The 25,145-nt window shown below is 39.5% G+C and overlaps 1 protein-coding gene across 1 annotated transcript in view; it reads right to left on the bottom strand.

Moving 5' to 3' along the window:
- The window catches only part of LOC122564032 (uncharacterized), a 35,103-nt gene extending 10,465 nt beyond the window's left edge, over positions 1–24,638 (bottom strand). The window contains exons 1-27 of the mRNA XM_087994371.1: positions 24,569–24,638; positions 22,930–23,049; positions 20,808–20,930; positions 19,685–19,807; positions 18,213–18,581; positions 16,971–17,099; positions 16,785–16,898; positions 16,192–16,311; positions 15,694–15,819; positions 15,250–15,421; positions 14,681–14,905; positions 14,102–14,220; positions 13,882–14,021; positions 12,757–12,898; positions 11,600–11,734; positions 11,018–11,140; positions 9,467–9,838; positions 9,164–9,283; positions 8,243–8,362; positions 6,122–6,241; positions 5,918–6,043; positions 5,112–5,283; positions 3,282–3,506; positions 2,859–2,977; positions 2,639–2,778; positions 1,680–1,821; positions 47–193 (exon numbers count right to left, since the gene is read on the bottom strand). Of these exons, the coding sequence (XP_087850497.1) occupies positions 47–193; positions 1,680–1,821; positions 2,639–2,778; positions 2,859–2,977; positions 3,282–3,506; positions 5,112–5,283; positions 5,918–6,043; positions 6,122–6,241; positions 8,243–8,362; positions 9,164–9,283; positions 9,467–9,838; positions 11,018–11,140; positions 11,600–11,734; positions 12,757–12,898; positions 13,882–14,021; positions 14,102–14,220; positions 14,681–14,905; positions 15,250–15,421; positions 15,694–15,819; positions 16,192–16,311; positions 16,785–16,898; positions 16,971–17,099; positions 18,213–18,581; positions 19,685–19,807; positions 20,808–20,930; positions 22,930–23,049; positions 24,569–24,638 (4,153 nt within the window). The remainder of the gene's footprint in view (positions 1–46; positions 194–1,679; positions 1,822–2,638; positions 2,779–2,858; positions 2,978–3,281; positions 3,507–5,111; positions 5,284–5,917; positions 6,044–6,121; positions 6,242–8,242; positions 8,363–9,163; positions 9,284–9,466; positions 9,839–11,017; positions 11,141–11,599; positions 11,735–12,756; positions 12,899–13,881; positions 14,022–14,101; positions 14,221–14,680; positions 14,906–15,249; positions 15,422–15,693; positions 15,820–16,191; positions 16,312–16,784; positions 16,899–16,970; positions 17,100–18,212; positions 18,582–19,684; positions 19,808–20,807; positions 20,931–22,929; positions 23,050–24,568) is intronic.
- Positions 24,639–25,145: the final 507 nt, after the last annotated feature.

Raw genomic sequence — 25,145 nt, 5'->3', positions numbered from 1 at the left:
AAGTTCAGATTCTTCTAGACCCAAGTTAGGTTGTTCACCCACATACCCATTCCACAATGCCATCCATCCTTCTGGACTTTTGTTCCAGTTGGACACACGCAAGTGTATCTTGGACTGTAACTGTTGACCTGAGGAGCTGGCAGACACATGTACTCACAGCTTCTGGTCTTCAGATTCTCACACCAGTTTTTGCCTGTGGAAAAGATGTTCAACCTGGTTCACAATCAGAATTCCTGACAGTATTGGGAAGGTGGTTTTCCAATCCAATAAAGCCAAACAAACTGACAAATAGCCAACTAAGTTCAAGTTAAATTTGGACTGAAGTCACAACATCAATTGATTAGCACTTGTAGATCAGAATTTGCACATGGAGACACCCCACCGGAAAGATTCAAAGGCTTGCATGGAGGGAAGATACAGTTTACAGTGCAGATGGAGGGGGTCAGGACTTAAGGAATTGGCCTGGAAGTTGAAATTAGGTAATTGCCTAGTAAAATCAGGAAGCTGAATGCCAACTGGGGCCAGAGATTTCAGAGATTAAGTATTCATACAATATTCCAACAAGGATGTTTAAATACTGACTTACTTTATTGGGAAGAGGACAGTTAGCTTGTGATTCTAACAGCTTAGTTTAACTTCCAACATGGAAGTTATGAAGGACTGTCTTCCTTTGCCTGGAGGCATGTGACCTTCAGATTAAACCACCATCAGGTCTCATTAGATCTGAGGAGATCCTCCATATTTTTGAAGTTCTATCCTTTGGATAACACTGACTTCAACTGACCACACAATGGTCAGGGAATGGAGTTCTGGGGTAGGGATGAGTTTGTATGCAGGCAGAGTTTCTGAACAAGCTGACATCAAGTTAATTACTTGTGCTCCTGGTTAAAAAAATCTAAAACAAGGAAAAAATTAAATCCACAGCTGTTGAGTGGTGAATGTATGATTAGTTGTAGTGAATGGATCAAAATTTGAGAAACTGAAGAGTTAATGCTGCAAAATTTGCATATTAGGACTGGAGGTCCTGAACCACAATGTGTTAGTTTTTGGAAAGACCACCATGAGCCCAGACCCAGGAATCACAAGTTAGGTTTACAGAAAGCAAAACCAAAAAAAGGTGTGGTTAGAATCCTTCTCCCTGATCTCAGGCAGTAGCTCTGGGCCCAGACAGAGATCTTATCCCTAGAACACACCTTTTAAAAAAAAAAAGGCTTTCTCCAGGAAGCTCAAGTACAGAATTTTGAAAGTGGCCAAGTTCATACCAATGCAATTAGTTTCACCAGGGATTAAAATGCTGTAGAACAGCTTATACCCTACCCAAACTTAGTCAATACTGAAATGCTGCTATTTCAGGTCAAATCTGGACCATTGTCTTTATTTTTCATTCTTCCATTTTGCAGAAGGACATGAAAGTAATGAGGGGTATTGACTATGGGCAGGTAATGAGTTTGTCACATTCAGCAGTGGGCTAGATGAAAGCAGCTGTTTGGAAGAGCCCAAGTGAGAAATATTGCAGTTTGTAGAATCAAGTTTGGTGCAGACCAACTAAACCTCAAATGACAACAAATTACCTACCCTGATTTGTCTGACAATTTTGAAGTTATAGTTATCTCCCCTCCACCATTTTGAACAGATAGAGTAAATTTAGCAGAATGGCCAGCCACTACTGGATTCCTCACCTGCTGGCTGAGTCAGCCTGTGGTAAATAATGACATCTGAAGGTTCTGTCAAGTTGGCAGCTAAAAGCCTGATATCTGAACCTGTAAATTTATTTGTTCCATACAGAGCTTTCTGTTCTCCATCAACCCAGAAGACATTATCCTATAAAACAAAAAAGATTTGTCCAAAAATCAGAAGTTATGTAAGCTACTTCTGAGCTACCTCTGTTGAAAGTGAAAGTTATTGGGGATAAAGGTGTTGCATAACATTTCTGTTGAAAGATGAAAATTAACTGTCACTGAATGCAGACCCAAATAAGTTAACTTGGATGATAAAAGATGACTGAATTTCTGAACCACTATTACATTGATCAAACAATACACTAACACAGTTTGGAAAGTGCAAATTAAGGTTCATTTGCTCTTGATCACTTTGGTCAATGAAGGCAAGGTAAAGCCATACTCTATTTTGGTACTCCTTTTTAAATCAAAAGAGCACATTAATGGAAAGTTTGTCCTGTAAAGTCTAAGGACTAGTAGGCTAGTGTGTAGTGCATCAGGGACGTCAGCTTATGAAAAATTGAAGAACACTTAAATGGAAAAGTACCAATGCTGAAAAGATAAGCCATTTTAAATCAGAACAATTGATGGATAGGTGTAATAGATTCCATGTTCTAAAATGAGGGCTGATGAATGCAGGCTCATGCCTTTAAAGGCACAAATATAAATACTTTCAAAACAGCTCTTAGTGTCCAAAGACATTACAGATGTAAACTTATAGTAGAGTGGTTTCAGTCCAGAGATTGTTCTGCATGAAAGCAGAAATAGGAAAGCAGTGACAAGATCAAGTACAGAAGTAGCTGCCCAGCTCTGGAGTTCTCAGGACTTAAACATTACCTTGCTATCCCGAGATGCTGCCTGAACCATTGATGGTTTTCAACGAAAGTATGCTAGCACTGCTGAACATAAAGCCAACTTGCCTCAAATATAGCAATTCCAAGAGGGCGAGGGAGAAATTCTCTTGACTGCAGTATAGTTCTTCTGTCTTGGCCATTTAAGTCTATGCTTGATAGACTATGTTGTTTCAAGTCAACCCAATAGAGACGGCTTTTCACAAGATCTATGAACAAGGAAGGATTTGTAAGATGAGAGCACCTTCTAGTTTAAGGTCAAATCAAAACATAGGAGTCTACTTCTTACCAAGAGCAATGCCATGAGGCCATTGAATATCTTTGGTCACTAGAAGACCACGGTCATTGCCATTCATTCCTGCTTTCTCAATCTTGGCTGGCTCACCCCAATCTGACCAGTAAAGGTAACTAGAACACAGGGTCATAAGTATTAAACACTATTTGATGCATGTTCCTAGTCAAGTCTTTTATACTCAGGACTTTTGTTAGAAGATGACAACTGGAGGATTGATCAGTCTTTAGATGACATTGGAGATTTGTTTTTTAAAAAAATAAAATCTTAAATTTGTAAATTCCAAGTTTGATATACAATGACACATTCTTAAACTAAGGCCCTAAGTGAAGTAGATCAGAAAAAAAACATTAGTCTGCTTGCTTCTCATGCAAGAGCCACTAAAACCTCAATGTGCAACAAGTAAACATTATTCCATACCCAGATAGTGGATTGGTAACAATTGAAGCTGGTTCCATCAAGCCAGTATCAAAAAGGACTTTCCTTTTTCTTCCATCATAGTTAGAAACAGATATGGTTTTAGTACCACAATCGATCCAATAGATGTGTTGGTAGATCCAGTCTACAGCAATTCCCACAGGCACCCCAAGATCTTTGACAATGACGGATTTATTCGTTAAATGTTCATATTTATCCATGGAGACACTAGGAGATAAATCAGTAATGTCTTCTGATTACAATGCTTAAAATAGAAGTGCTACTGATTCATCTGCAGAAGCTAAGCATTAGATGCTCAAGTTTTAAAACTTCCTACAGCTGTAGGATGCAGGAAATTTAGTTGTCTATAAAATTAAGTTAGCTTAAGCCCTATACTCTTGTGACCACAGAGTTAAGATTTGTGGAGGTTTGCTCACTGAGCTGAAGAGGTTAGTTTCCAGATGTTTCATTACCTTACTAGGCAAGGGTGGACTTTATGCAAAGGAATGCTGAAGCTTGCCATGTTTGGGTTTTTTGGGTTGATGTCATTTCCTTTGGTAAGGTTATTTCCTGTGGTGAAGTCACTTCCTGTTCTTCTCAGGGGTGGTAGGTGGGGTCTAACTTGATGTTAGTGTTGAGGTCTGGTTGGAATGCCATGCTTTTAGGAATTCTTGTGCAGGTCTTGGTTTGACTTGTCCTAGGATGGATGTATTGTCCCAGTTGAAGTGGTGTCTTTCCTCAACTGTATGTTAAGATGCTAGCGAGAGTCATATCTTTGTGGCTAGTTGGTGTTCATGTATCCTGGTGGCTAGTTTTCTGTCTGTTTGTCCAATGTAGTGTTTGTTACAGTCCTTGCAGAGTATTTTGTAAAATGTTAGTTTGTTCATTAGCTGCTGTTTTAGTGTTGGTGAGTTTGTGGGCTATGATGCCAAGGGGTCGGAGTGGTCTGGCAGTCATTTCAGAGATGTCTTTGTAGCAGAGAGTGGCTAGGGTTTCTGGATGTATTTTGTCTGCTTGTTTAGCCAAGTGCCCACCTATAAACTTGCAAGTATAAAGTAAGAGGTCCAGAGTTTGGCTATTGTAAAGACAATTCTGAATCTGCAAGTGAAGCAATGTTAGACATGACATAAACAATTGAGATAACAAATGCATTAGCAACTTCAATTCATAGAATGATCAGAAATGGTACTTCATGTACTTTATTGTAAACCAGAAACCTATCATCAAGTGGTCAGAAAAATCTTGCAATGCAAGCTGCTTCAAGCATAAAAATCTATTTGACGAGTGATCATGCTTAGTGCTAACTAACTGCAGCAACCATGAGCCAAAGATTGAGATGAACCCTTAAATCTGTTTAATATTTATTGCAATTGTTAGTTAACTGTATGGTCTGGCATGTTAATACCAGTCATTGTAATGCAGACTTGTATCAAATTACATGAGTCAGTAAAGTATAAGCTGGATAAAAACCACAGGTCAGAAGGCCAGTAGATGTCTCAGATCAGCACCCTTCAGAGCCAACTTGGCACTGTATCCACTGACTTACTGGCATCTGCAGTCCTCACTATCCTGCATTGTATTGACAATGGAAGGTCCTTGTTATACAGTAGATACTATTAAGAACCATTGTACCCATCAAGCAGTTAGCCTGAGGGTTAATATAGGAGAACAGAAAAAAAAAAAAATTAGGGGTGCCTAAAAGCCTGCCTAGAACTGCACAATGGCAGTGAATGAATCAGATGATTCAAAGCAAGTTGAAGCTCAGCCCTGTATGCTGCGACTACCTAGACTAGTATCATGAAACATTTGTTAGAGCTTGGTTTAAATGCATACCTAAATATTGCTTGCTGTCCTAGATCAGCCCAGAAGATCCTTTGTGTTGTAACATCAGCATCAAGTGCTACAGCATTTCTCAGCTTCCAGGCCACTTGGGTGTATTCCATTTGGCGCAATCCCATTTTCCTGATATCATGACGATTGGTAAAGATCAAGTAAGGCTCTTTTCCTATTTTCAGGAGGAATAGAAAACAAAACTAAGTGAAAGTGTTTACCTTAGCCCTATTTGTTCAGGGGAATTGTGCTGCACATTGAGGGCAGTGCCATGAGGAGTCTGCTCATTGGCCAGTAGACAGGCTTTATTATGCTGCATAATAAAGCTACAGAGTTACTGGATAACTTTTGGCTCAAATTCAAAGCTTTAAAATCAAATTAGATCATGGTGATAAGTTAGGTAAAGTCCCTGGGATGTGTGCAAAGATTTCTAGCAAGTGTTCAGGGCAACTCTTCCCAAATCCCTTTGGCACAATTTCTACAGTAAATATTGAAAACAAAGTGGATACTAATGCCACTGCATTGATTGAAGTGCAGTGAAGTGGTTACAGTACAAATGAGGCATAACTGCAAGACAATTATGCTTCTTTCAAAAAGGGCTTTAAACCTTGTTTTAATATATTTGAAAGTGTTTGAAAGTCCAAAATGGAGACAACTTCATGGATCAAGTAGAAAATGGAAGCCTGTGGAAAGTGATTACAAGTTGCAGTACGAACTACAGATTTCTAACCTCATTAAAGCTTAGCTCTCCCCTTACATGGGAAGAAAGGTTTAACAGGACTGACTCAGTGAAGGTTGTTTCCACTTACCCATTGCCTTGCAAAGGCCATTCACTGGATCCAAGTGATATTCTTTGTGACATGTACATTCATAGCTCCCTATGGTATTAGTACAAACTTGGCTGCAGGTCCCAGGATTTTGACATTCATCAATATCTGTGGAAAGTTAAAATTTTAGTTCTAAAGCTCTTAAATTTTAAATGAAAAAAGTCAAACTAAAGTCAAAAAGTTCACCTCTGCAGTTTTTGTCATCAACCAGCTCAAAGCCAGCAGCACATCCACATTGGTAACCAATGACAAGATCCTGGCAGGTATACATACAGCCACCATTGTTCACCTGGCATTCATTCTGATCTGTTAAGAGTTAGAACAGATGTTTAGAACTGTTAGGTGACATGAAGTCTGGAGTGATGACTGGGATATCATGTGCATAAAACACTTATTCTATTAGAATGTGTAAAGAGCAGAATTAGTGAAGCGATTTAGTCATGACCCTTTGTAATACATTTGCCTATAGCTATTTAAGTATTCATGATTGGAAACAAGCAAATAAAAACCACAAACTAGCTGTCACTTCAGTGTACAGCATGGAAACACACCCTTCAGTCCAACCCATCCATGCTGACCAGATATCCCAACCCAATCTAGTCCCACCTGCCAGCACCTGGGCCATATCCCTCCAAACCCTTCCTATTCATATACCCAGATGCCTTTTCCATGTTGCAATTGTACCAGCCTCTACTTTCTCTGGCAGCTCATTCCATACATGTACCACCCTCTGAAAATAGTTAGTTTTCCTGTAATCCAAGAGCTCTAACCTTGCTAATCAATCAGTCTCCCATGGGGAATCTTGTCAAATGCCTTCGTGAAGTCTAGTTCTGGACTGACCCCAGGGAAGAGAGTTTGTCTATTTATCCTACCCATGCCCCTCAAATTTTGTAAACCTTTATAAAAAAAGTCTCCTCAGCCTCAAATGCTCCAGGGAAAACAGCCCCAGCCTGTTCAGCCTCTCCTTGTAGCTCAAGTCCTCCAACCTTGGCAACATCCTTGTAAATAGTTTGAACCCTTTCAAGGGTCACATCTTGCCAAAAGGAAAGAGACCAGAATTGCACACAATATTCCAACAGTGGCGTAACCAGTGTCCTGTATGGCTGCAACATGACCTCCCAAATCCTGTACTCAATACTGACCAATAAAGGAAAGCAAACCAACACCTTCAATATCCTATCTACCTGCAACTCCACTTTCAAGGAGCTATGAACCTGCACTCCAAGGTCTTTGTTCAGCAACACTCCCTAGGACCTTACCATTAAGTGCATAAGTCCTGCTAAGATTTGCTTTCCAAAAATGCAGCACCTTGCATTTATCTGAATTAAACTCCATCTGCCACTTCTCAGCCCATTGGCCCATCTGGTCTAGATCCTGTTGTAATCTGAGGTAACCCTCTTCGCTGTCCACTACACCTCCAATTTTGGTGTTATCTGCAAACTTAGTAAGTCTTATGCTCACATCCAAATCATTTATGACAAATAGAGGACCTAGCATGGATCCTTGTGGCACTTCACTGGTCACAGGCCTCCAGTCTGAAAAATGACCCTTCACCTTTGAGCCAGTTCTGTATCCAAAACAGTGAGTTTTCCTGTAATCCAAGAGATCTAACCTTGCTAATCAGTCTCCCATGGGGAATCTTGTTGAATGCCTTCATGAAGTCCATATAGATCACATTTACTGCTCTGTCCTCAATCTTTTGTTGTTACTTCAAAGTCTGAGACATGATTTCCCACACACAAAGCCATGTTGACTATCCTTAATCAGTCCTTGCCTTTCCAAATACATGTATATCCTGTCTCAGGATTCCCTCCAACAACTTGCCCACCATCTTAAGCAGGGGGGGGGGGGGGGGGGGGGGGAGAGAAAAAACAGGGAGTGGGATTACATGTTTGCCAGGCTGTGGCCATGTATATGAAATTGTCCTCAATTTTAAAGAATTGCACAATTTCCTTAAAGTCTTTCCAAAAAAAAAAAGCACAAAAATCTCATCTAAATATTCCAGTGATTTTTTTTTTCATAAAGATTATCCTTTTCTCCAGATGCATCCAGACTGGAGTTTCTCCAGTGATCCTGCTGATTCATTATACCGGCATAATCCTCATCTTAAGAGTTAGGCCCAATTCCATGCAGGGAGCAAGTGTTCTCACTTCAGAGAAGGCACCTCATGGAGTTAAAAGTTTCCTTTTTGTAGAGAGGAAGCCTTTAACTCCAGCATCACAAGTCCAACAGATAGGGTAAACTAAGGTAGGCCAGAACATTTAGCTTCTGACTGTACATCTAAGTAGCATGCAAGTCTCCACTTACTGCATTCAGGAGGTTCATCACTGCGATCCTTACAATCTTGCCAGTGGTTACATACTTGGTTAATGCTTATACATTCACCACTTTGGCATTTGAAGTCTGTTGGCACAACACATTCTGTACCTGAAAGAAAAAGCCAAAATGCATTGATACTACAATACATGCATATTTTGATTAGTAATTAGTGTACTAAACACCAGAGTGTTTTGTTGATTGTTGAGGAAACAAAGGGTGCCTGTGCATTAGATAACCCTTCAGATTACTAAAAATTCATTCTCCTGAGTTTTAGTCTCAGCAGTTACCAAAATGAGTAAGCTAAATTCATAAGCTACTCCTGCATTGCTCATACCCAAAAGCTTGTAACCTCCTTTTGAAGATCTTCTACATTCAAGTAGAGATACATTTGTACCATGGTCACTGGCTCAGCCAGATCAGCTACCAAGCTTAGTGCCAAGGGAGACTACATCAGTAGTCACTGCCTCTATGATACCTTATCTTTCCCTATTCTCTTCAGAGAATGTGATCAAATTTTCCAAGATTGAAGTGGTAGGAACAACTTTTACAATCAAATAAATCTATCCCCACAGCTAAAGGTTTCCCTGTCAAAAAAAAAAAGTTTTTCAACTTAGTCTGCAAACTCAACCTCAGCCACCCAATTCTCCATTTTAGAGAAACTAACCAAACATAGCCAGACAATCTCTGGCCAGGTATTGGAGTTGCCCAAAAAAAGTTGACTGAAATGTTCACAGCAGGCCAGTGATCTGTGATGTGCATTGTTGTTAAGATTTCAGGACTAAACCCCAAACAATTTTTAAAAAAAGACTTTGTTACAATCCAAGATAGGAGAGCAGTTTCTACTCATCTTAATTTTGGCAGCAAGGAAATCCAAAAAGGCTATGAGGGTGAAATCAGGCTCATTCTTACCATTGCAGTTGACTTCATCACTTCCATCGTTGCAATTCTTATAGCCATTACATTTTGCACTTTCACGGATACAAGTGCCATCTCCACATCGGAAGTAATCTGGTCGACAAGTGCGAGGGGCTTTTAAAAAAAGAGGGAGACACCACTGGTTAACTTGGTGTACATTTAAACACTATGGAGTAATAGATGTTACTTTTGGTTTGGATAAAATACCAAGTCAGCTTTGACCTGATAAGCCAGTTCATAAAGTTTAGCTATCCAGTTAGATAGTTAAAGAACAAGAATTTAAACAGTACTACTTACGACAATTTCTTTCATCACTTCCATCCTTGCAATCCACATCACCATCACAGTACCACTGGGAGTGGATGCATTCTCCAGAGTTACATGGAATCTCATGGCTGGAACAGGTCGAGAGGGGTGCAGGTGTATGCCCACATTGTTTGGCAGATTCATCAGACTTGTCTGTACAGTCAATATTATTATCACACACCCAGCTTGAAGGGATACACTCCAAGCTGTTGCACTGAAATTCATGTGGGCCACATCTAGATTTGGGACAGCTTCTCTCGTCACTTCCATCACCACAATCATCTTCACCATTACAGATGAAAGATCTGGAAACACATCTGCCACTGGAGCAAGTGAATTCTAGTGCATTACAAGTAAGGGTGCCTGAAAAAAGAAAATCTGAGTATAGTCTTGCTTCAGGGAAGATTAACTCCAAAGATATGTTGGCCACTTTAGCTACAAATCCAGCAGCACTGAGAAATTAAAGTCTCTCCAGATATTGTACTGTGATCTTCAAAATAATTCATACAAATCTGTATAAATGTGTAACAAGCATTAAGCTTAAGAGCAGCAAGTGTTTTCATACAGAAGGAAGACTCAAGAATGAGCTCCAATGAGTGAGCTAGATAAAATTCTCAAATGATAACAGCAATAGTTGAGGAATGAGTAAGGCCAGATGAAGCATTAGACTCAAAAGCCTACTCAAGTGTAGGGAAAGTTAAATGACTTTGCAAGTTAACTGCAAATGCACAAGTGGTGGTTAATGCTAGAACACTAGTACAGTAGGACTTGGTCAGTTATTATTGAACTTAAATCATGTTGCTGAACAAAGACCTTGGAGTGCAGGTTTAGTTCCTTGAAAGTGCAATTGCAGGTAGATAGGATAGTGAAGGTGGCATTTGGTATGCTTTCCTTTATTGGTCAGAGTATTGAATACAGGAGTTGGGAGGTCATATTGCAGCTGTATAGGACATTGGTTAGGCCACTTTTGGAATATTGTGTGCAATTCTGGTCTCCTTCCTATCAGAAGGATGTTGTGAAACTTGACAGGGTTCAGAAAAGATTTACAGGGATGTTGCCAGAGTTGGAGGAATTGAGCTACAGGGAGAGGCTGAACAGACTGGGGCTGTTTATCCTGGAATGTCAGACTGAGGGGTGACCTTATAGGAGGTTTATAAAAATGAGGGGCATGATAGGGTAAATACACAAACAAGCAGTCTTTTCGCTAGGGTCAGCGAGCCCAGAACTAGGAGGGCATAAATTTAGTGTGAGGGGGAAGATATAAAAAAAGGGGCAACATCCCCCCCACAGGATGGTACATGTATGGAATGAGCTACCAGAGGAAGTGGTGGAGGCAACATTTAAAAAGGCCTCCGGATGGGTATATGAATAGGAAGGGTTTGGAGAGGGATAAGCCAGGCAAAACGAGCTTGGGATATCTGGTTGGCATGGATGGGTTGGACTGAAGGGTCTGTTTCCATGCTGTACATCTGACTATTCAATTGTAAAAATAGAAACCTCAACCTTCAGTTCTCATTAGTTGTAGACAACTAAACAATTTACCACAGTTCTCCTCGTCACCTCCATTCAGACAGTCTTTTTCACCATCACATTTCCAGGATAGAGGAATACATTCATGAGATCCATGGCCACAATGAATTTCATAGATACCACAGGCTGCAAAGTCTGAGCAAGAAAAGTAGAGCTAGATTAAACATTTAAGCTATTGGTCATGTATTAAAAAAAGGTAAAGACTAAAAATGCAGAGACATGAAAAAAGTTGAAAGAGAATCAGTTCCTGGAGCTTCATTTTTATACCTTGAATTGCTCAGGCACAGGTTGTAAATTGTGTGTTTTAACAGATCTATACTCAGGAGTGATTAGAATAGTTTTGCTGTTCACTTATGGTGTATTATGTAGCAAAGTTTATAGAGTGGTAGAGGTCCTACACTTGTTGCATTGAAGCTTGAGTCACAGATGGCTTTGTCTGGAGACTCACCTGAAGTTGTTACTAGTATGATGGAATGTCTGAAAGTGAGCCTTCCAGCTCTGAGCAAACCTACATCCAGAACTTCAACTGAGCTACAAGTCTTCATAAACTTGCTAATGGACATTTTACATTCAACTCCAAACCTGGTTTGATACCTGTTCCACATTTCTGTCCATGCTCCAGTTTCATTCCAGATGGGCACACACATGTATATTTGGGAGAGAATTCATTCTTCTGGGGAGCAGGAAGACACATGTATTCACAGCTCCTCTCATTGCACCAGTTCTTGCCTGCAAGACAGACTCAGTCACTAGAAAATATTCTGGATACAAGCTTGTTAAGAACAAAATCAAGTTTCAACTTCTTGCACAATTGCTTTTTACCTTTTAGTGTGACTGAAGTTTATTCAGTTTACTGAAAAAGACCACATTTGGTTCACCAATTCTTGACTTGCAAGTTGAGAAGTTTGACCTTCAAATTATACTAATTCAACAACCAATAGTGAAACAAATTTGTTTTTTGTTAGGCAACTTTATTCTGGGGCAGGACAAAAATCAGACTGATTTTTTACTTAAGGAACTGCTGAGTGAATGTCTCCACATTATCTGCAAAGATGATATGCCATGTAGTTCATGCTACCATTCATTTGGGGAAATGTAGCAAGAGTGGGTACATGATAGTATCTAGGAAGAGCACTGTTACAGGAAACATTAGATACCAGGCAGAACCACAAAGGCCTTTGCCAGCTTGGTATCAAGTTAATGGAGTGATGTTAAATAAACACTTCAGCCTTAAGGCCATTGGATCAGGAATGAGGTAGGATCAAAAACTGCTGAGCAGTTAGATCCAAGAGTTCAGACAGGGAAAGATGACAGTGGCTGGAGGACAGAGGGCTAGCATCAAATTATGCATTTGCTTAACCATGTATGCAAACGATTAACAGGTCAGCCTCACCTGGAGGTTACATTGCCAGTGCAGGCATTGTATTAAGAGACAAGAATGCCAACAGTTACGGGTGAAGCAAGCTGCCTATTCAACATACTGGTTGAAGTTAAAAAAGTGTCAGTTTTAGTCAAGGAGGCACCATATGCAAGTTAGCTGAAGCACAGTAAAACTTGACCAGTTCAGACAGTAGTTTGAAAGTGGTGAACTTGAAGTTCAACACTTACAAGTTTCCCCAGAGATTCTGTAGCAGCCTAGCACAAGCTAACTGGAACTGTCCTGTGGCAATGCCTGAGAAACAATGCACTGAGCAACCTGAAACAAAGGACTGAGACAAGATAAAACCAAGCAATCCACTGGCTCAACTTACCAGGTAACTGAAGTAATTCGTGATAAACCAAGATATCCTGTGGTTGCTGGAGATTATAAATAAGTGTTTCAACATCTGCCCCTGTGAACTTGTTGGCACCATAAACTGCCTCAGTTTCTTCATCAGTCCAGAAAACACGATCCTGAAAGAATAAGTTCAGTAATTGCAAGTTAGCACTTTCAGAAGTGCCAGGATTTGTAGATTCCACAATTCAGTGTTAAAATCTCCACCTCAACTGCAGCTCAGATTTGATTCATTTAAACAAAATTGAATATAGTGCTATAAATACTTTGTAGGCAGGAACAAGTCAGCAGCAGAAACTTTATCTAGTGGAAATGAAAATTGAGTGACCATTTCAGCCCTCAGTGGGTTCCAGAAAGAGGGTTTGTGTAACTGGGAGGCTTATGCAAAGCTTAAGTTGATGCTCCTGTGCACAGTGCAAGTGGAGGTCAAATTCATGTTACTCTGGCATTTAACAGAAAAAAAAAGGAAAATTCACTTAAACAGATGTAACCTAGAAATCTATTACACTTGAATGGAGTTTATATGTGGTCAATTTCCCTTTTGTAGACTCAAATGATTGAGCTGTTTTCTACACGAAGAGTGTCCTGTTATCAGACAAGCACTGTAAAATGAAAGTTCTCCCCAGTTGACTTAATACCACCTGGTTCATGGCTTACCTCCCTGGTATAGACACCCAATTTTGGTCTCAAACCACCCGTGTTCAAGTAGGTTCTATTTAGTACTGTTGAATGGGAAGGAGCATTGGTATTTAACATGGATTGTTAACATTTAGTGATTCAGGTCAGAACATTTGACCAAGAGTAGAAAGAGTTGGAATACAACATTCAACATGGCATACTATTTTGCTCAAATTGGTTAAATGTTTCAGGGTAGAGATAAGGGCAAAAGTGGTGTGGACTTATTGCATTCTTGAAATGCAAGATACAAATAATTAGAGTCAGTAGAGCTGCAAGCTGGTAATTTAAAATGAGGATAGTTTTGCTGCAAAAGAGTGTTATCTGGCACCATATAACTATGCCAGGAGTCCAAATCATGAAACTTAGGAATTGAAATAGCACTTGCATTCAATGTATATACTGCGATTGCCAAATCCTGCCTTACCTCAAATACTGCAACACCATGAGGATGGGAAAGGAATTTTGGTGATGACAGCACTAGTCTTCTATCCTGCCCATTTAGGCCTATACTGGACAGCATATGCAGTTTTGCATCAACCCAGTAGAGGCAGTGTTTCACAAGATCTGGGGAAAAAAAAAATTATATTGTTTTAAAACAAAACTCAGACAAATAAAGCTTTAAAGATCCACTTCAGACAGCTTACCAAGTGCAATGCCATTTGGCCATTGAATCCATTGGTCAACCAAGATTTGTCGATCGGCACCATTCATTCCTGCCTTTTCTATCTTGGCTGGCTCACCCCAGTCTGACCAGTAAACAAACCTTAAATAGAAATTCATTTAACATTAAAATATTGAAGTTCTGTTTAGACAACACTAGATTGCTTGAAAAGCAGGTTTAGAAATAGTGAATGCAGCTTAAGCTAAAGGCTCACTTGTTAACTTGATGTTTCAATGGCCATTGCAAGTTAAAAATGTTTGGTCACCCAAGACCATTGGGTATTTAAAAGGAATCTAATTCAGCCTACTTGTCAAATATTTCCAGAAAAAAAAAAAAATCAGTGACTTGCTTGGCCTCAAGTATTCCAGTTTCATTTTTAGTGAATGGTCATCATTTTTCCAGCTTTAATTTGACCTGAAGTTTACTACTTTTCCACTTATCCCACCAGAGATTATAGTAAAACAATTGGCCAAGCTTTAAAAATCTGGGAGAATTAACTCTGGAAATTTGAGTTAGTGCAGACACCAAATAAAACTTGTGGCAAGTATAAAAAAAAAAGTACCCGGATAGCGGATCAACTGCTATAGAAGCTGGTTCTGTTAGGTTGGTGTCAAAGAGAACACTTTTCCTGGATCCATCCAGCGTGGCCACAGATATAGTTTTTGTACCCCGGTCGGTCCAATAGATATGCTTGTAAATCCAGTCCACAGCAATTCCCACAGGAATGCCCAAATCTTTTGTAAGGACTGACTGATCAGCTTTGCTTTTGTATCTATTCATGGACATGCTGTTTTAAAAAAAAAAAAAAGACAAGTGGTTAATAAATTGCCTCTGCATCCAAAGTGTTCACAAAACTAGTAAAGCCATTAACATTGAACTGATGCCCACTGCTGAGTGGTATCCAGCAACCTTGTTCAAAAACATGTCGTCATTTTTAAAACAGGTTTGTGGCCTATTTCATCTAAAATAGGACAAAAAAATTCTATTCATACATGATACCACATTCCATCAGATGGAACAGTTTGCCATTTTAAAACAAGTCAAGTCAGGATGTGAGGACATCTGAAGGATTAGGTATCCACTTGGTAAAATGGAGTTATATAATATGAGACAGTCAAATACAGATCTTACCTGAAAATTGCCCGCTGGCCCAGATCAGCCCAGTAGATTCTCTGCTCTGCAACATCAACATCCAATGCCACAGCATTTTTCAGCTGTACAAGTGCCTGGCTATATTCTCGATGATGCAGTCCCAATTTCCGAATGTCATGATGATTGGTGAAGATTAAGTAAGGCTCTTGGCCTTTAAATAAGAGGCAAAATATTGAGTTAATACCTTAAAGCTAAAACTTAGATTTTGATGCAGTATTCAAGCATGAGAATTGAACTGGTGTTGATTTGACTATAGTCCAGAAAAAGGCCATTAATCTAATGTGCTGGTTCTAGAAAAAAGTTCTATAGCCCTGCAAGTATCCTCCTGGAAATTCTAAGTCTATTGCAGTAATACTAGATTAGTCACTGAATGGGAGATTGCTTTTAGATCTTTTACAAGATTAGGAATTAACGTATACTTGCCAATGGCTTTGCAAACTCCAGTAGCAGGATCCATGTGATATCCTTCATAACATTCACATTTGTAGCTTCCCTTCAAGTTAATGCAAATCTGGCTGCAGACTCCAGGATTTTGACACTCATCAGCATCTGCAAAAACATGGCTATTAAATAAACTGAAAATTAAATTTGCATGGGCACAGCACTCTGGTTAGCACTACTGCCTCAGTGCCAGGGCCTCAGGTTAGATTCTAGCCTTGGGCAACTCTGCAAGGAGTTTATACATTCTCCATGTCTATGAGTTCTCAAAATGGGTGTGCAGGTTAGGTGAATTGGCCACTAAGTCAACCAGAGTGTTCAGGGCTGTGTAGGTTAGGTGCATTAGTCAGGGGTAAATGCAAAAGTCTAGGGGAAAATGGGTCTGGGTGACTGGAGGGTTGGTGTGGACTTGGGTCAAAGGGCCTGTTTCTACACCGTAGGGATTCTCATGTATGAGAATGAAAAAAAAATAAATAAACTTACCATCACAGATTCTCTCATCAACAAGCTTAAAGCCAGCAGGGCAGTCACATTCATAACCTATAAGAAGGTCCCTACAAATGTGAGAGCAGTCTCCATTGTTTGCCAAACATTCATTCAGCCCTGCAGAGAGATCAGAACATTTCAACTGATCAATACTAGATTCTCAGAACAGGTCTGTGTAGTGCTAGACTGGATTTCCCAAAGTGGTTGAATTTTCTAAGTATATAGTCAATCTGACAGTGAAACTATTCCTTGAATGGTTTTTATGCGTCCTACCATTGAGTCGGACTGCATGGGCTAAGGCACATCTTTCTAAAGCACACTGTGGGTCTGGACTCCTGTAGGCTAGACCAGATAAGAATGGCAGTTGCTTTCCCTAAAAAGGGAAAGGGTGAACCAAGTGGGGTTTTAACCCAACAATTTACCATTGAATGATTGTCATTCAACCTTCATTCCAAGGTTTATGAATTCAAATTCCATCATCTGCTTTAGCTGCTTTTCAACCCTGGTCCTAGACCATTGGATCAACGGTCAAATGTTAAGGCCATTGCCTCCCTCATTGTACTGAGGAACAAAATTCAAGAGATACTTACCACATTGGAAGGGTTCATCACTGCGATCTCTACAGTCCCATTTGTGATCACACACCTTGGTTATAGCTATGCATTCTCCACTTTGGCATTTAAAATCAGAGGGACCAGTGCAATCTTAAAAAAAAAAGTAAATAGGGCATAAGTGTGGAATTTCCCACTACTAGTTTAAATTGTTACTATGACTACACTTACCATTCTTGCAGTTGGCTTCATCACTGGCATCAGTGCAGTCTGCAAAATTATTGCAGATCTTGTTCTCAGGGATGCAAACACCATCACTACATTGGAAGTAATCTGGTCTACATGTTTGAGGAGCTGGTTAATACAAAGTCTCAATTAGAAATGCCATGAAACTAAGGTGGCCAACAACATATTGCTAGTCTGAATGTTGACTACAGCCATAATGACCCCAACATTAGGTTAGAATAGATTACATCTAAAGCCACTGGAATTAAAGTTTGAAGCTTCCATACTAAGTTTTAGAAAGTACTGTTCATAGTCAACTTGTGGGGACATTCAGCATTTAAACTGCAGAATCAAAATCTGAAAGTTATGAGCAAGCTAGTCCCTTGAGCCTATTTATGGCAAGTCTGAGTTGGAGATTGTATGCTCCAAGCATAGAAACAGATTTGCAATGAAAGCAATAGAATATGCTCGAGGAAATCCATATGAAAAACTCATTTTAGGTACAGTAGTGCGCTCAAGGAGGTGCTGTTTGAACAGAAAGGGATTTTTGACACTTTATCAAGCATGAAAAGAAAGACCGGAGTATGATATTGCTAATCATTTCAACCACTATATAAAAGATTGTGATGGCTTTGAAGACAATGCTGAAAAAGCAATTCCTTCCTGGGCTGTAGTTGGTGTGTGGAGGTAGGGAAGGAGGAGGAGTGCTGGCAGTGAAGGAGACTCCAACCTATATTGAAACAGGAAATTTCTCACTTTTTTGCTAGAGGACAGATTTAAAGTGCGAAACCGAACTTATTCTAGTGTTATGATTCAAAGCATCTTATATAGTTACCAAGTCACATATTCAAGTATCATTTTAGAGGTCAGACAGAAAAGAGGCAGACATACCAGATGTGGAACCACCTGTGCTATTGCTGTATTAAGACCATTTCTAGTCAGAGATATTCCATTGTTTATGGTAGAGAGCATTAGTATCAAGTTAGCATTTACTTAGAACTAAATAACTAGCCATTTGTGGTCCTGCAATATTTCAAAGCAGTGGGCCTGCTCTACAGAGGTTCAGCTTTGAAAAAAAAACTACAGCAGGAAAAGGGGTTTAGGGTCCTTAGTCTAGTCTACTAGACAGCAGACTTTGTCCTTTTAGAAAGCAGAGGGATGATTTGGGAAATTTGTGCCTCTAGAAACCTGGCTCAGTTTTGTAAGATTGAGTGAGCCTAGCATACAAGACAGGCTACTTACGACAATTCACTTCATCACTTCCATCTTTGCAGTCAGTATCACCATCACAATACCAACGATGATTGATGCATTCACCAGACTCGCACAGGAACTCACTGGACGAGCAGGTCACAGGGGCAAGTGTGTACCCACAGCGCTCTGGAGCCTCGTCAGATTGGTCAGCACAATCAGCATTGTTGTCACATACCCAATTCAGGGGGATACATTCTGAGCTATTGCACTGAAATTCGTGGATGTGACAAACAAATGGGGCACAACCTTGTTCATCACTCCCATCACCACAGTCATCTTCACCATTGCAGATAAATGTTTTAGAAATGCATCTACCACTGGAGCATGTGAATTCAAGTATACTGCAAATCAAAGTGTCTGAAAAAAAACATACCATTTAGAACATTTGAGAGTTGTATTAATCCCAAGTTTAAGTTACTCCAGTGTTCAAATTTGTAGTGTTCCATATATCAGAATCTAATCCACATTTATCAGCCATCATCCCACTGGGCAAAACAAAGTCTGATTTTTGAAAGTTCAATTACTGATGAATCAAGTGGTTGTGGGGAAGTATGGAATATTCTGCTATCAAGATCAATAAACATGGCTTTGTCTTTATTCTGTTCAGCTTCCTTAGTTGTTAATAAGTAGTATTTTTAAAAAGATACTACAAACTTTAAGCCTGTCAGAAACAAAGTATGGTCAGTTCTATAATGTAATGGCTGTGTTCTTGTGCAACCTTGTATGACTAAAAGGCTGCACTTTAGAAACAGTGTATAACATGGATGTTGTTGGCTGTAAATTACATGCTTTAAAACCCTGTAGAATCAACATCCCCAGTTAGTCAGCCACATCAGTGAATGTCTTGACAAATGTTAACAGAACCACCTCAAATGAAGAGCAGCCAGATAAGTGATTGTGAGTTATTGGAATAAGCTATTTGCTTACATCTGAAAAAGTGATACTTAGGTTAATTTAAAATAGTATTTCAGTAGTTGACTGGAATCTCAGCTTCAGTTTGCTTGCAATGGTAGACATGGAAATTGGGTTGTGTCATGCATTAGTGCAAATTTGAAATTGTATCTGGCCAGTTATGCTGACAATCGTAGCTCTTGGCAATCACAGCTCAAATGTTTATTTTCTACATTTGAAAGATTGTTTGATCACGATCTTTTTAATTTGAACTATGCATTTCCAAGTGACTTTTTAAAAATGGAAATTTCAAAAGTCAGCCAAAGTCAACCTTGACTCAGTCTAGTTTGAACAGCTGGTGTGAACAGGTGTACTAAAGCTACGCCTAGAACTAAAATAAAAAAAGTTCAAAAAAAGCTGTACATGCTGGAAGTTTACTTTTCGGCACTAACTACTGCAGGCCACTTCCACAGATTAAAGTGAAGTGCTTTAATGTTCAATTAGTTCTTCTAGATGAAGACTGAGCATAACTCAGAGCAAGTTCTAGATAAACTGGTGAAGTTACTTACCACAGTTCTCTTCATCACTGCCATTGTCACAGTCCTTTTCTCCATCACATTTCCAGGAAACAGGAATACACTGAAGAGATTTAGGGCCACAGCTCATTTCATGTAAATGGCATGTCTGTGTGTCTGGAATAGATACACTGAATGTCAAGATTCTCTTGAAAAAAAAAGTGTCAAAACAATGCATATGAAACTCTTTACACTGAGTTAGAATGTCATGGTTAGTGTGGCCTAGAGATGCCCACTTACGCCCAAGTGGGTGCTGCCACTAGAGACTTATAAACATTTGACTTGTACTTGAGTACATGACAAAGTTAGTTCAATAATGCAAGTTACTAGGTAATCCTAAATGCTTGGAAAGTATTTCTAGCACAAGTAAATCAGAATGTTGTGTCAATCACATACCATATTGTTCCTTTATATGGATTTGTCTATTTTGTAGAGGACAAGTTTACATCTTTAGAATTAAAGCTTAATTGTTTCAATGTTTTGAATATCAATTCTCAAAGGTGATTCAGAATGCAAGATTTGTAGCTGCACAGAATCTTGAACTAAAAAGAGCATTTGCAGCAACATACCATGCTAAAACAATAGCAAATATGATGAGGAAAGGCCAAAAGTGCAGTGCACTAAATCTAGATTAAAGCTTAGATATATATGTGTGCACCACAAGTTTGAAAGTTTAAGATTCCCTACAGTGTGGAATTAGGCCCTTTGGCCCAACAAGTCCACAGCAACCCTCTGAAGAGTAACCCACCCCCTTCTGACTAATGCACCCAACAGCCATGGACAATTCAGCATCACCAATTCACTTGCCCTGCACATCTTTGGAATGTGGGAGGAAAACTGAGCACCTGGAGAAAACCCACAGAGACATGGAGAGAATGTGCAAACTCCACAGTTGTCCAAGGCTAGAATGGAATCTGGGACCCTGGTGCTGGAGATAGCTGTGCTAACCACTGAGCCACCGTGCTGCTCCAAAGTTAGTCCTCTATTATAAAGCAAGCAGATAAGAAATGTAGCTTTCTATATAGAAATAGAAAAAAGGATTACCTTGCCTAATGTTCTGTTGTGTAAAGTTAGAACAGTAGCTCAGGGCTTCTCACTTGCCTAACAAAATACTTACGACAGATCTCAGGACTTTCATCTGATCCATCCTCACAGTCAGCAGAGCCATCACAATGCCATTTACTTGGCAAACAATGTCCATTAAGACATGTAAAGTCTGATGGTCCACAGGTGATTTTACCTGTGAGAAAGACCCAGGAGTTAGGTTTAATCATGGCATAATGCAGATTAATGTTTATTATTAAGACAGTAGCCAAGTGCTCAAGTAATGTTACACAAGTTTCAGTTCTTAAACTAAACTTTCAGATGTTTAGTAATTTAAACTATTCCCCCTCAGCTAGTTTCAATATTAGCCACTGTCATCTTAAAATGTTCTAGTACATCAAACCAGCAATACTATCTTCCTCAGGAGGAAATTCAGATTACACTTTGAAGAGTGATACCCCTCCCTGCTCATGTTAGGAGTAAAGTTCAACAAAACTGCTTGGTTATTGCACCCTGAAGTTTCCAAGTTTGCTATCACTTGCTGGTAGACTTAAACCCTGCAGCATAAAGCAAGTTTTCAGATTAAAATTTAAAGAGTCCAACAAAACTAGTTATGTTCTATACACCTCATATTGAATGATTTGAGATTTGGACCTACTTTGAGCCAGGTCTCCACTCCCACCTGCAGCTGGATTTAGCATGTCTTGCATCATAACCTGTAGGTTTAATTACTTTGGCACCACTTACACAATGCTTCATTTTTGATCAGTCCTTTGTAGACTGATGCCACCAAGGTTAGGCTCTGATGGCAGGATTTGGGTATTCAATATTGAAGGGCTTCGAGTGGTGGGGAACATTGTACCCCCAGTTCAGGTGAGTCAGTAACTGGAGGACAGATGAAATAATTGTCATCTAGGAATAACTAAAAAAGGGAAAGATCACATCATTGAGATCACTAAGAGCTAGTATAGGCACATGAGCTGTATGGCCTGAGCTCTCGTTTGTAATTGAAGACTTCAGCCTCGAACCTGCACAGTAACTTCCACTTTAAGGAAGTGGAATGAATTTGAACATTAACTATGATATTTTACTTTCCTTCCTCCCACACCATGCATTTTATGGACAGTCAATGTTTGATTAAGTATTTCAGCATATCAGCTTAAGTGGGACCTAGAAATGCCAAAAAGAAAGTAGAAAATAACACCAGGTTACAGCCCAACAGGTTTATTTGGAATTAAAAGCTTTGAGTTATTGATTCCTACAGCATGGAAACAGGTCCATTGGCCCAACACGTCCACACCAACCCTCTGAAGAACCCTCAGAAGCATTCCCTACCTAATGTTTAGGTTTGACTAATGCACTCACAGCATGTCCAATTCACCTAACCTGCACACGTTTATTGTGGGAGAAAACCCACAGACAGACCAGGGATTGTGTTAACTCCAGACAGTCACCTGAGAGAGGAATCAAACCTGTGACCCTGGTGCTGAGGCAACAGTGGTAGCCACTGAGCTGCCCCTGAATTTGAAAGTTAGTCTTCTATTACTAAGCAAGCAGATAAAGGTCCCTTCATCAGGTAGGGAAGGTGCAGCGCTCTGGGCTATAACTGTTCAGCAATTGTTAACTTTATCCACCCTGGTTCAGCATTGGCACATCTGCAAGAATACAAGTAGATCAACTATGTCCCAAGATGGTATCCATGGAATTTGCCAAGACTATGCATTAGAGCTCTTTGGCCAAACAAAACATTCTAAATTTCTGTAGTAACTTGGATTCTAAACTATAGAATTATTGCTTAAGAAGCAGAGTGTTATTTACTTGCACTTCAGTAGGCAAGTAAGTTTCCATAACCAAACCAACTTATAACTAGTTGACAGTGATCATTTGAGACTCCAGTATGAGATCTGTTTCATGGCTGTTCATGAAAGTCAAACCTTCTATTGAGATGCCCAAATCAGTGCTACCCCATGGAACAAACTGGGTTAAATATCTAACTGTATACAAGTCATACATATGTACAAATGTTATTATCCTACAGTTGATTAAATTTGGATTACTCAAAATTGTGACAAGTTAGGAAAGTTGGAAGGACAGCTCCTGTTTGCTGAAGATTCATATGCGTCAGCTACCTTTTCTCTTCATGCTATGGGTCCTTGCTCGAGGCAGAAGCAGGAACTTACTGAGCAGTTACTTACCACAATCACTCTCGTCACTACCATCAGTACAGTCATCATCACCATCACATTTCCACATTAATGGCACACACCGACCATTTCTGCACCGAAACCATGATGCATCACAGGGTGCTCTTGAACCTTTTCGTTAAGCAAGGAATCATATCAGATTTTTGTTAGATAAGTAGTTTTACTATTTGAGTTAAAAAGCTGCCATAAAAATTGGCAAACAATTACTTCCAAACATTTGAAGTTTAGGAGATAGATTTCCACCCTCAAAGTAATACTTTACTATGGTACTAAAGAACATTTAGTTAAGTGTTTGAGTTTAAGCTATTTGGCTTAAATCTTTTGAATTAAACTACTCCCAATGTAGCAAACATATGCCATTAGACCACAGTTTCTCCATAAAAAAAACTTTTATTAAACAAATTATTGGTGTCCAATACAAAATATTTGTGATACCCCACAGCTTTTAACCTTTTAAAATACCGGTGCATTAAAGTGTAACACCCTCAACAAATGCAACTCCAATTTACACAGCCCCAAAGTTAGTGGTGTAAAATAATTGAGAAATGGCAATTCAGAGATCAATGCTGATCAGGGTACAGAGCTTGGCTGCCTGGAACAGACTGACTATGGATTGGATAGGAGATTCAGACATTGTTCAAGACAGTACAATAATTTGTGTCAAAAAACTTAAACTGTAGTTTCAAGATTGATTAGTGTTAAATCACAGCATGAACATTTTAATATCAGAGCAAATGCAACTAGGCCTTTCCTCCTTGACCCCACCCCAGTTGCCTCATGGTTAAAACATAAGCTTAGAACTGGTGTTTAAAGTTCCATGTTAGACTAAAATTGGCAAATATTCATTTTAAGAAAATAACTGGAGAAACTTTGCAAGTCTAGTAGCATCTGAGGGTCAGTTATTTCTCTCCAGAGATTGCCAGACCTGCAAAGTTTCTCCAACAACTTGGTTTATCCCATTGTGTGGAACAGAATCAAGACTGAAGCTGATCTTACTTTGATAGCTGATGTCCAATTTCTACACAGATTCAATGCTACAAACATTCGATGAACTTACTCCAAGTGAAGCACTCAATGGTAGGTACGATTTTAATTAAAACCTGTTCAGAGGTGTTGTTATTACACCTAACTCTGGAGCAGGTGGGACTGAACCCAACACTCGAGGTAGGGACACTACCACTACACCACAGCAATACGTAGAGATACGCTGTTAACAGAAACTTACAAAGTTTGACCAGAAATAAAATGGACATTGAGTGCAAGAGTTAAGGATCAAATGTTAGCGGTGTCACTTACTTTGAACGGGAGCTAGTGAAAAAAGGACATAATATTTTGAGTGAGCATAGGGAAGTAAGCCCAAAATGCTACCTAAAAAGACCCATGTTCTGCAGGTGGGCCATTAGAAATTAGAGCTGGGTTCCCTACAATTGTTGATCTGAACAGACCGAAGGGATTGCATTAAGAGCTCTACATAAAAGGTAGAACAACAAAAAATAACGTGTCCCTTTGTGGGCCAAGATGGATCACAACCGATTTAGAAATTTTCCCCATCTTAACTCCCTCACAACGAGAGGCTCATATTTAAAGATTACAGCTCTCTAGTTTTAATTTTAAATGTTGAGTTACTCACCATTTACGAGTCTGGTCGGGTTTGAACATACTACCGACAGTAGCAACAAGGCTACGTGAAAAGGAATCATGTCAATTCTTAAAGGAACAGCAATAATCCAAAGTTTGCTTTCCTCCAGTAATGATAATTCGTTTTCACAATCCCGAACCAAAACGGCCAAAAGCATATAGCAAGCTCGTGCAGAGACTTTTTTATATCACATTCCCTGTTGCTGGCCTAAGGAATTGATCGTTCAATGAATGCCTCCAATTAACCTTATTAACCAACTGCAGGTCGCATCTCGAGCTGCTCCAATTTCCACATTGCTAATTGGAGTCCACCTAATGAGGAATGACCAGCTCACTTATTATTTCTGTCGGCTAACTGAGCTCAGCAATTATTTCATAGAACGAAGAGTTAAGTCTTGAACTATTAAATCCAACTCCTCCACCCTCGAAACTTTTTATAAGCTGAAAAGAAACTGTAATGTCACTCGGAGAAAGGCGTGAGGAAGTGAATTTTAAAAAGGCAGTTTCTAAAGTCGCTCAAGATCGAAATAGCCCGGGTTTAACTCCTCAAAGATTTTGAGGGAGTTGCT

This window comes from Chiloscyllium plagiosum, unplaced genomic scaffold, assembly GCF_037043375.1.
Source record: "Chiloscyllium plagiosum isolate Xiang-an unplaced genomic scaffold, Cpla_swu_hap1 HiC_scaffold_2, whole genome shotgun sequence".
NCBI lineage: Eukaryota > Metazoa > Chordata > Chondrichthyes > Orectolobiformes > Hemiscylliidae > Chiloscyllium > Chiloscyllium plagiosum.
This window is presented reverse-complemented; position numbering and strand designations above follow the sequence as displayed.